At 39.9% G+C, this 12,506-nt stretch overlaps 1 protein-coding gene across 1 annotated transcript; it reads left to right on the top strand.

Moving 5' to 3' along the window:
• The first annotated feature begins 1,753 nt into the window (after positions 1-1,753).
• On the top strand, positions 1,754-11,365 carry sp3a (sp3a transcription factor). The gene is made up of 6 exons (XM_020596514.1): positions 1,754-1,953; positions 2,359-2,456; positions 4,454-5,690; positions 8,598-8,784; positions 8,909-9,105; positions 10,317-11,365. The coding sequence occupies exons 1-6, from the start codon at positions 1,947-1,949 to the stop codon at positions 10,607-10,609; spliced, it is 2,019 nt and encodes a 672-aa protein (XP_020452170.1). The 5' UTR covers positions 1,754-1,946; the 3' UTR covers positions 10,610-11,365.
• The last annotated feature ends 1,141 nt before the right edge of the window (positions 11,366-12,506 follow it).

Below are 12,506 nucleotides of genomic sequence, written 5' to 3'. Positions count from 1 at the left end.
CACAGCTCTAAAGACAAATACCATGATGGCAGTTATGTGTCTCCTGTAGGCCACCACATCCACCACTCAGTTGCATTTGTGTTGCTTTTAGGATATTTGAGTTTTCCCTTTAACTTGGAGGTCTTTGTAGAAATTGTTGATACATTTCCAAGGACACCTGGAGCAAGACAGACATAGCTGCAAGGTTTTTCTAAAGCTGTTTCCATTGGCCTGTGTTTACCTGACACTTGGATTGACAGCAGAGTGATTGGAAATATCCACCATTCACTGCCATGAGCTCCTGAGTGCACAGAAAGTGCTTTTGTAGTCTGGCTGTAATGGGCCAAGTTTGAATTGAAGGTTGGGAGAAATAGCCTCACTGCGGTCGTGTACTGTGAAGAGCTGACACACCACAAATAATACTCAGAAGTGGGGTCCTGATAGCATCACAGGCACAGAACAGGTACAATAGCATGCAGGCTCTCATTTCAATGCACTTTCACAATGTTGTAATGCGCACAATCAGACGGAGGGGAGGAAATCCAGTCAAATGCAAAGTCAGATTGTGTCTTGATTGTAGTACCACAATGCCACTATTAGTTTTCAAAAACAGAAAGAGTTAGGACAAATCACATCACGGCAGAATTCAGGCATATCATAGTCAGATTTTCATGTGTCAGTATGGAGTATATCTGTAAACTTAAAAAGGGATACACTGATCTAATCCATTGGATTAATATTGGCAATTACCTCAGCAGTCCACATTAAATAAAGTTTCAATGTCAGTGTCAATATAAAATTGGCAGTTTTCTCTACTAGGTACATTCATTCAGTCACAGCTGGCCACCAACTCAGTTCTTAAAGCCACAGCAGTCCCATGTCTTTTGTACCTTACATACTGTAAAAGTGTTCACAATAAATTTTATGCAAAGAGGTACAGAGATTTTAAATTTGAACAAAAGAAAACCATCAAACTGAAGCTGAGGTATTAGTGTTAGGCGATAAAATGTTAGATTGGTGCATTAAATGAAATTATTTATCTGTTTGGAATTTATAGCACCTTGTGTTGTGTTTTTGCCTTAAACCACAACAGATACACATCCCCAGAAAGGTTTTACCAGCTGCTCAGATAATGCTGTTGCTCAGTACAGTAATTCTTAAGTATTTTAGGATCATTTGAAGTTGTGTGCAAAATTTCATTGATAAGTGTTGCAATACTTGCAAATGTGTATTTTAAAGTGTATTAACTCAATGAGATTTTGATTGGTTAAATAAAAATAAAGATGCATAAAAGTTATGGTAAGCAGTGTACATGGTGGGCCTGTCAAACATTCTACATGGTATTTGTTGACAAGTGTCATTATGCGACCAGCTGACAAGACATTTATTAGATTGGGAACTGTGTCTCAGAACTGGTGTTAGTCACAGTGCTCCTGAGCTTGAGTTACAATGGGTTCAATGCTGAAGATGAATCCCATGTATTTGGCAAATAATGTAACTGTGCCTCTTTTGCTATAGCTTATCTAAACAAGCTCCACTTGCTTCTTTGCACAATACAAAGGCTATGGTCTGCTTCACTGCACAGGTTTCATTCACTGGTAACAATAACAATGCACAACCCTCACTTCCATCAACACCAATACTCTGAAACTGAAAAATCATAATAAACAGGAAAAGACGCCAAGAAATGATGACTGACATGCTCACTGACAAATAATAACACGATGTGCAATACCAATACCCAATCACCTTTATGAAGAACGGCGGGATTTCCGGTATGTGACGCAAATACTCCCAGTCAACAGTAGAGGCCCCACCCTTTGTGTTACCTACTGCCCGTCAATCAAAATACAAAAAAATTCTGATAGTTATTAACTATTTCTACGCGAATACAGCCAGTATAGTTTGCTGATCATGTCCGGTGGCTTGTGACTATCAAGACTCGCCGTTTCATAATAATTCACGCAATGACTGGTATGTAATTTCTATCTTATTCTTCACCCACGTAAGCTAACAAGCTATCCCAGGCATCCTCTGGCTAAATTAGCTCGCCAGCAGGCTAGCAGGGATGTTTGTGATACTGCTAATCATCACTGGCTAAGTTAGCGATAGCAGCTATCGCTGTGCTCGTTAGCTTAGCTATGTCATCTTATTTAAAACACATTGCTAGTCGGCTTTCCTTTAGCTAATGATTGCTAAACCGCTGTTTTCTACACGGGGGTTAGTGAGGTTACTGTCAGTTGCTATTTTATTGTTAGCTAGTCTACTGACGTGACAGATGTTAGTCCTGTATGTGGCTCTCAGGTTTGTCTGGCTAACGTTAGCTTCGGCTTTTCCAACATTATAAGCTAGCTAGGTTATATTCTTTTTGTTACACAGCCCCAGAACAGTCAATTAAACCAGAAGATATGGCTGCCTTGGACGTGGACAGCAATCGTAGCGACTTTCTGCAGCAAGAGGAAGGCAGGGGCAGTCAGGTAAGATTTCCCTCTTGGGATTATGACTCTCGCTATACGTCGTTTCTGTGTTTTCAGTAAGTGGTGCTCAAACCTGGAGGTGGAGGGGGTGTTGTACTCTGATTTAAAACTCTCAGGCAACATTTCCTCTACAGGCTGCTTACGAATCCCGCCTCTTTTGCTATGACTGAAGTGACAAACTAAACTCCAGCCAAACTGAAACATTAACAGGGTGTTCCTTTAGGTGCTGCCCGAGGGGCTCAACACATGACAAGAAAGTCCTTTAACCACCAAATTTCAGACTTTGCTCTTTAGCAGTTAGTTACAATTTAAATGGGGCCCAGACTAATGGCCACCAGCTTTCTTCCTTTTGAACTCGCCCATTGTGAATAAGACACTCGGCCATCACCCCTTGACCTGCTAGCAACCTGCTAGCATCAGATGTGGACAGAGGTGCTGCTGCTGATGTGGTAAGCCAGCACTTCTACTAGATCCAGTACAAATAAAGCAAAAGCGAACAGCTGAGTCACATTGGTGGCTGGACTGCAGCTAGGCTTGCTCGCTTTTTATGCATTAATATATTAGGATATTTCAGTGCTACAACTGGAATGTTTTTACTAGGTTAATCAGTGAAACAGACTCAGTAAGGACACCCATACTCTTCTGGTTATGTGATCAGACTGCATTTACTGGAGCTAGAACCAGTGACCTTATGTGTGACTGCTTGCAGATGCAGACATAGCTGGCAACTCCTTGAAATACAGTATATCAAGCTTCATCCTTTATGCACTCTGATAGAACAGCAACATCAGCCATGAACCACAATTACATAAGAGTAAATGAAGCTTTTTAACAAGTCAAGATACTGTATGTTGTGGGTAACTGTGTCATTTGACTGTTTCTGTTAGATTTGTTTTTATCTGTGCTTATTGATGCGATTGTTCATCAGCAGCTGTATGGGTTTCATGAGTTACTTTTTTTGTTGACTAAATGTTCTTCAGTATTAGGATGTACATTTGTTTATACTTGTACTTTCTGACATGAAATATTCTTGCTAATATGCTATAGTTGCATGAATGTCACTAGTGATAAGCTTTGAAAATAATGAAAATTGCATATAAAACAGCCTGTGTTATATTGTTGTTTGGGTGTATTTTATTCTGTAGTATGAGCTTGGATGACAATCAGGCTCTGGTGGGAGAAACAATCCACAGTAAATAAATGTTCTGCTGTGGTTTGAACCTTCTGGTTTCATTTTCAAATGGTCTCATTTAATCTATGTATTGAAATTGATTGAATAGTATTGCAGAATATTTCTGTTTCTTCTTCAACATCAAATGAGACCAAAACTCTCCTAAGATGCAAGGAGAACTGCATATGCTCTCACTTTAATGCAGCTGTAGTAGAGTTAAGTTTATACTTTTGCTATGCCACCATTACCACAGCTGTAATGAAGAAAATGTTTAAAAAAAAAAAAAAAAAAAAAAAAAAAAAAAAAAAAAAAAAAAAAAAAAAAAAAAAAAAAAAAAAAAAAAAAAAAAAAAAAAAAAAAAAAAAGGTGAAGTCTGTTTCTGACTTTTTTCACACTACAGCTGTTTGACACAGTTGATGCTAACACTGTTGTTGGCCCATTTGCTCTGGTTAATTTTGGCTGGTAAGAATTTCATCATTCAAAATCGTATGTAGATCAAATCAAGCAGTGCCTCAGATAACCACAGAAGATAAATTAAATCTTTGAGCACAGTTAGGTATAGCATAAGCTTATTTGTGTAGCACTAACGACGTACAACGTGATGTGAAAGAAATTTGCTCATTTTGCTCAGTTTTCATATTTCTGATGCTGATTGTGTGAAGTGCTAGCACCATTTTTTTCTTAAAAATATTTGGCGGTGTCCACACTCAATTTTTGAGCTAAAAGCAGCCAAACCTGACATCTGAGCAAATGCTTTACATTGCTTAATTAATCAAAAACAAATGCTTGAACTTTTTTTTTTAATGTTAATCATTTTCTTCCTCAGATATCAGATCCATCTACACAGCTAACTGGGACTGATAAATGGGAGGTATTAACCCCCACCACAGCTGCAAAGGATGAATCTGGAATGATACAGATCCAAGGTCAAGGAATATTAACATCAAATGGACAGTATGTTCTTCCTCTCCAGAACTTACAGACTCAGCCAATCTTTGTGACATCGGGAGCAGACAACTCCAATGCCAATTCAGTGCCTAACATTCAGTACCAAGTAATTCCTCATATTCAGTCAGCGGATGGACAGCTGAGCTTCTCCACATCCGGCTTGGAGGGAACAACTCTGGCTCAGGATGCCACAGGGCAGATTCAAATCTTGCCTGATGCCAGCCAGAGTCTCAATGTGACATCAACTGCAAACATCATTAATAACAACCAGAACCTCATATCGCAAACTGGTAACATCCAGCAGATCCAGGGGCTTTCTCTTGGCAGCTCCACCTTCAACAACCAGGGTCAGGTTGTCACTAACGTGCCTGTGGGTTTGCCTGGGAACATTACTTTTGTTCCTATTAACAGTGTGGACTTGGACTCCCTGGGCCTGTCTGGTGCTCAGACTATAGCAACAGGAGTCACTGCTGATGGCCAGCTGATTATGGCAGGTCAGCCCATGGATGGCTCAGAGAGTGAGGTGAAAACAGATGATCCCCTCTCACAGACAATATCAGTAAATGACTCGAATGCAAATCCTGAGATTTTTGTGCCATCATCTTCCGCTCAGCTACACGTTCCAGCAAATGAATCGGGTCTGCTGACGCAAGACACATCGGTGTCACCAGACCAAGCTGACTCAAGTTCCAGTCTCCAAGAGCACTTCATCCAACAAAATCAGGAGCAGAGCATCCAGGTGTCCTCAGCTCAACCCATAATCCAGCTGCAGCAGGTGCCTGTTCAGACCACAAACGGTCAAGTAGTTCAGTCAGTGGCGACAGGCGGGCAGAGCCTGCAAAACGTGCATCTGATCAATCCAGGAACCTTCATCATCCAAGCCCAGACAGTCACACCATCCGGTCAGATACAGTGGCAGACCTTTCAAGTTCAGGGAGTGCAGAACCTGCAGAACCTCCAGCTGCCCACCTCACCACCCCAGCAGATAACCCTGGCTCCAGTCCTGTCACTGGGCTCCAATCCTGTCAGCATCAGCACAGGGCAGATCCCCAACCTACAGACAGTGACAGTCAACTCAGTGCCCCAGCAGGAGGGAGATACAGACATCCCTGGAGGTACAGTAGCTTTGTTTTAGCAGAATATATACAGGAAACAACCTGTTCTTAAAGACCCTGCACAACCATGGTAAACCCACACAGGTGATTACTCTGGCTGATTAGACCTCTTCTTGTGGCTGTGTGGGTGTAAACAGACTGTGCTTGATTGACACGTCCCTGATACTCATGTCAGCTGTGTTGTACCTTTTGTGAGTGGAACAAATTAGGCCTTTATTATTTGTATTATGCCACAGATTTGGGTGATCTGATGTAATTCTAGTGTAGCTCCTCCCACTTTTAACCTCAGCAGAGGACTAATCATTTAAACTCCTGTGAGGTTGGGCAGACCCAGTCAAAATCATTTTAATTGATCATTTTACATGCCATAATTGTGTGCTAATCTACTTAATTTTTATTTTCTTGCATAAAAAAAATTCTACCACTAATGTTTTAGTGTCTTTCAAAAGGGTCAGTCTTGAGTAAATTACTTTTAAAATGCCATTTTGTACTCAGTTGCTGTATTTATAAGACTAATTCAATGATGATGAATGGAAATTAGTTTGTAGTGTTCAAAGTATGGTTCACAGTGACATCATTATACATATTTGGCTCTTGTACTGTTATATGGATGTAAGTGTTATTTTTGTTGTTAGTTAATTTAACTTTTTTAAATTGTCACAGCGGGAAAAGCACAACTCTAAATAATGAAATAATGTTTGTGACGGCTTACTGATACACTTAAATAGAGCAGAGCCATCCCAGTGTTTCCCTCAGAAAATTTTTCAGGCACAGTGTCAAGAGGTTTTGCACACACACACACTAAAATGTTTGGTTATTTATTTGTCGTGCAACACCAGACCTTTGGTTGGTAATTTCCATGTAAAGGTCACGTAATACAAAGAGAGTATTAATGAGATGTATTATTGCACACAGATAACTGTCAATCTGTCAGTTATAACAGTCTAAGAAAAATAAATAAAAAGATACAATCCACATAATGAAATATATCAAATAATAAAAGTATAATAAACTATCAAGTTGATGCAAGCTGCAATTTGAACTGCCCAGCAATTGAAAACTAACTGCTTCTTTTTCATCACGGGCAGAGTGTGCATGATTCATTGCTGCACCTAATTTTTCTCCCCCAGTTCTGGGTCCCAGCCAGATGTTCTGTTTGCTTCTATCAGCTGGTTCACTTGCAACATACGTTTGACACATAGCCTGTATAGCTTGCCATCCCCCCTTCTGTCCCTCTCACCGCTCTCCCTTCTAGCACTTCACTACCTCTCCCCTCTTCCTCATTTTCATTTGTCTCCACAGTTTTGGAGAAAACCGTTAATATTTTTGACTGAGTATCCCCTGGTTTCCATCTCTTAGGTGGTGCCACACATTTGCTCTGTGATCATTATTTAGTGATCAGTTATGTTAAAATCCTATAATGACACTGAATGGTGACACACTTAACATTGGTTTAACATATGGAGAGTGCAGACAAGGGACAAATACAGTGACGTTGCGGTTCCATGAGAAAATATTAAATAGCACAAACTTACTGTAATTTGGAGAAGCCTGGGTGAAGAATCAGTGAAGATAACACATTGTTTCCATAAACCTCTGTGTATTTATGAAATCCAGTAAAAAGGGTGTTCTCAGGTCACTCCCATTCATGTTGTCATGTATTCCCAGGTTTGTTCATTTTCCTTACCAGAGCTGTCAGAAGCAGATCAGATTGAAGCAGGGAGGAGACACAGTGAGCAATGCCTGACAGAAACTCCCTAGTGCAGAAAAATAATTTCCAAATGAGTGTATGTTGGACGGTATTATATAAAAAAAAACCTGTTATAATCCTTTGTGTTTACCGTAGAAATACTTTTCTTACATTTAATGTTTCAACAATACAGTGTACATAGACTCTATATAAAGATGGAGAATGCATTACTGCTTCCTGCCACTATGCAGAATTGAAGCCAAATTTTAGTGTGGATACCCAAATTGAGCCCGACCGAACAGTCGATACCTGAGGGTTAGGGCCAGGCTCGGGCAGAAATTTAGAAATTATGTTTGGGTTTGGGTCATACACATAGGTCAAACCTGAGGCTAGAAGGCTACAGCACTTTAATTTAATAATAATAATTTAGTGATAAGGGGGAAAACACCATACATACGAGGTCGGCTACAGACAGAAATATGTGGCCTGATCCATGCTCTAAGCCAGATATTGCAATTATGGAGGCTGCTGTCTTCCATTTATGAGGCATTTTGCCACCAGATTTTGCACATAGTGACCAGAGGTGGAGCTGCGGTGTCAGGCCACCAATCATAGCTGTCACGTCATTCAAAATATTCCTCCTCCTGTATTCTCACATAACTTATTTAAAAAATGATCTTATGAGGATAAATTACCACTTGCACGCAAATGACTTGAGTTTTTAGTTTGGCTCATGTCCATGCACTAACATGGGTTCAGGGTTTATGACATATACTGCAACCAGCCACCAGGGGGCGATCGACTTGTAGTGGCTCCACTCCTGGGAGCTTTCACATCGTCTGTCTTTATTATATACAGTAAATTGTCTCAACAAAATGCATTGTGTATATCTGTAAAGCCACTCTGTGGTGATTTTTTTTTTAAATGTAATTATAGCTATCAAAACATTGTAATGAAGTTTTGGATTGTAACAATGTCCATCCATCCATTTTCTGCCAGTCATATGGGCCAGAAAGTCCACAGGGTATGTTTTAATTAATTATCAGAATTGTCACTGATACGTTTTCTGTCAGTCATTTTATCACTGCACTTATTATGGAGCTTTACTTGTGAGATTTGCTGTCATGCTGTCAGTCACACACAGTTAAAAAACACCTTTCACTGTTCAGGCTTATTAGCGGAGCGTGTGTTGACGTTAACTTACACGTTCATTTCAGACATTCAGATAAAGGAAGAGCCGGATTCTGGAGACTGGCAGCTGGGCACTGACTCTACCCTCAACACAAGTGATCTGTCCCACCTTCGAGTCAGGGTAGTGGATGAGGAGGATCAGATGGGCCAAGAGGGCAAGAGGTTGCGCAGAGTGGCATGTACCTGCCCCAACTGTAAAGAGTCAGGTGGGAGGTGAGTGAACCTGGCTGGTGCTTTTCCCTCTGAGAACACTATATGTACATAGTAACTTGTTCTCACCTCTGTGTGGGCAGTAAACCGTATCAGGATCCTAACTGTCAATACATGTGTTTCTCAGAGGATCCAGCATGGGGAAAAAGAAGCAGCACATCTGTCACATTGCGGGCTGTGGGAAAGTATATGGAAAAACATCACACCTGCGAGCACACCTGCGCTGGCATTCAGGGGAGCGACCTTTTGTTTGCAGCTGGGTGTTCTGTGGGAAGAAGTTCACACGCAGTGACGAGCTGCAGAGACACAGGAGAACACACACAGGTGCCCTTTTTTTTTTTTTTTTTGCTCTTTCCATTTTTGCACATCAGGAAAACAGGAGTAAAATCAGTTAAATGTGTTATTTTGTGCCCGTAAAGGTGCGAGTCGTGAAGAGAAAAAAAAAAAAATAACAGCATTAGTCCCCCACTGGATTTACATGTTAAATGTCAGGTTAGGATTGAAGACTGTGGTGAAAACCCATCCAGATTTCATGGATTTTGTGGTAATTTTCCAGTTTAAATGGGGTTTAAACTCATTTGCAGTCTACTTTGCAGGATTTGTTAACATGGATTGTACAGTGTAACAGAAACACTGTAAGAGATGCCAGTAATGAGCTATAGCCTTCTATAGTTAAGCTTTCGTTTTTATTTTTGTTCCATGGTTGCGTTTGGACGCCTTTCTATCAGCTCACTTTATGAGATTTATTAGCTATTCCCGTATGCTTAGAGTAATTTAGCACGGGGTGAAATACACAGATGAACAGAAGTGGTAGCCTAAGATAAATCCAGTGAAATGTTCCAGCACACATAATAATTATACACAGCATCTGATGACATCTAATGCCAGGATAGAACGAAAGAGGTATGATGACTTGGTTGTGATGTTGGCATGTTCCCTACTATCTCATTGGCTGAGAGACCTCTGACAGAGCTGGCTGAAGTAGCATGTTGTTACGGCCTCAGCTGCAACATATGAACAATTAGCATGTGCAGCTTATTTTGCAAGTGGATATTAAATAATTCTAGGGTTCTAATTGGAGATGATTGTAATCAATCACATAGTGGCAGTTTGTCTTCCATTTGATGTTTTAGTGAGTGACAGGTTGGCATTCATCAGGTAATGCAGTGATTTAACTTGGTGGTTGTAGGTCATAGAGCATTTACTAACAACACAAAAATCTTTTTATTTAAATTGCAGTGACACTTTCAAGGTTCAAGGATTTTATTGTCCATTCACCATATGTGCACGACATACAGAAAATCGAAATACCGTTTCTCTGCTGCCATTTCTTTGCTGTTTGTTATTTTGTTACATCTTGGTTGTCTATAGTTTTATTCATAAAACAAGCAAAGAGAACTTGTGTGCCACTTTTTTAAACTTACCTGCTCCTCGCCTGTGAAAAATACCATCCAGATTGATGGCGTGTTTGATTCTCTCCAAATGTATTCAGCCTCAAACTCTTCATCTTTCAAACTGTATTTTCTCTCTGGCAGGAGAGAAGAAGTTTGTCTGCCCAGAATGTTCCAAGCGCTTCATGCGGAGCGACCACCTGGCGAAGCACATTAAAACTCATCAGAACAAAAAAGGCATGAACTCTGGCAGCACTGTGGTGAGCTCGATGGAATCCACGGGGTCCTCAGACAGTATCAATCCCACAGCGGGCAGGACCACCCTCATCCTCACCAACATCCAGCAGGGCTCCAGCAACGCCCAGGACATCCTGGCCAACGCAGAGATCCCTCTCCAGCTCGTCACCACGGTAGCAGCCAGTGAAGTCATGGAGTGATTTGTACTCCACTTAGGAACTTCTACAATTTCTCTCATACTGTATACTCCTATCTGTATTTTTATTTAAAACTAAAATTTTAAAAATATAATTATATATATATTTTAACACAGAAATAGTCAGTCCATGTCCATAGTTTTTACTGAGGAGAAACTCACATTGGAGACTAAAAGAAGATAAAGGTTGAAAAAGACACTGCAGTAAACACACAAGGAAATGCCTTATTTTGTACGATACTGTGTAGTTGGAAATGTAGGATGCCACTTTGTTTTGAATCTACTTACTTGTTAATGATGTGTTTTTTCATGAAAAATTATTGGTAGATTGAGTAACCGCCTTTTGTTGATGGGATATTCTGATAATGTCTTTGTTAAGCACGGTTTGTTCCATATTCCCCTCAAACAGATCATTCTATCCAGCTGAAGTCGTGATATTGCTTCTGCTCATGCAAATGTATTCATGTAAGGTGAATTTTTTTAATTATACATCTTTTTTCTCACCGTTCATGTACTAAGTCTGCTTGCAGATTAGCAAGCCCTCCTTCCTTTATTTTTTCCCCTTAAATGAAACTGGTCGCACCTATTACATTTTGCAGGTAAAAATGAAAAACAATCAAAATTTTGTACTGTAATTCCTCTTGAACAAATTGTTGATATGATACATGTTATTTACTTAATAAATATATTGACTGAACTGCTATTTATATCAGGCTTTACATAGAAAATGCATTTGTGATATTAAAAGTCCTAAATATTTCACATGGCTCCATTATATGTAATTAAATGTGTTTTTGTAAAACCTTTTTTGGAGGACACAAAAAACATGCATTGTAATATGAAGAGAAAAAAAGCCATTTTTGAGGGGAAGGTAATTGCCAAATTTGACTACAAACTCAGGATGACTTGTGACTGTGTGATATGAGTAAAGTCAATCACCCTTGTAGCTTCTCGGGTCATGGTGCGGCCTTGTGATGAAATGTTTTTTGATGGACCAAAAGCTGAGATGAATTAAGCTGTCACCATGTTACCTAAGCTTGTTGAATCTTATGTCATTTTTTTATGATAACCATACCCTCTGTACATGTTATGGAAAGAGCTTTGCTCTTGTATCTTCCTCCATCAGTACCATCGCGCAGTTGAAACCTCAACACTGTTCTCCTCGCTTTCATCTTGCTGTTACTCCTTTTGTATAGAAATCTTTTGTATATTTCCCAAGAACCTGCTTTATACTCATTCTCACTAAATGTACAATCTTTCAGTCTTTGTGTTGATGCTTTACATTTTTCTGTATGTTGCAGTTCCCTCTTATATGTAAATGATTTGTTTCTATTTTATTTTTGACCCCCAATCTCTCAACTGTTACAGCTATTAAATTGAATACACATACACACTGTATAGTGAATGTACTGGTGGCATATTTGACTCCCCTTTGTGTGACACATAATGAAAATTAATTTTCCACTCATGGACATGTAGTCCTCTTTGGGACATTATGCTTCAGCCTATAAGTCAAATCTGCTAAACACTGAAGGTGTCATCAGTCACTCTTTGTTTCACTTGATTTTTGCTTTATTTTGAAATTCTTTTTTAAGGGATCTTGGTTATACCACATCTGCTTTCTGAGGGCAGCTGGAGATTTCAAACTAAAATTACTAAATGCAGGAGAAGTTTGAAATTTTCCATGTTCTTGATACTTTTGTTTCTCCTTGTGAACATCCAGCCAGGAGCTTCATTCTCCCCCAAGAAGGCTTTCGCTCTGGGCTAGCAGTCCGATAGATGTCACTTCAGACAAGGGAGCGGTACGAACGTTACGTTTGACCCCTCACCCTTCTCCATGTAATGCTGCTATGGTGAAGACAGAAGTCACCGAGGCTAGCAGGAGGTCTTCACCCTCAGCT

Source organism: Monopterus albus, unplaced genomic scaffold (assembly GCF_001952655.1).
Source record: "Monopterus albus unplaced genomic scaffold, M_albus_1.0 scaffold30.1, whole genome shotgun sequence".
NCBI classification, from domain to species: Eukaryota; Metazoa; Chordata; class Actinopteri; order Synbranchiformes; family Synbranchidae; genus Monopterus; species Monopterus albus.
The sequence above is the reverse complement of the archived record's forward strand: the minus strand, read 5'-3'. Positions and strand labels throughout refer to the sequence as shown.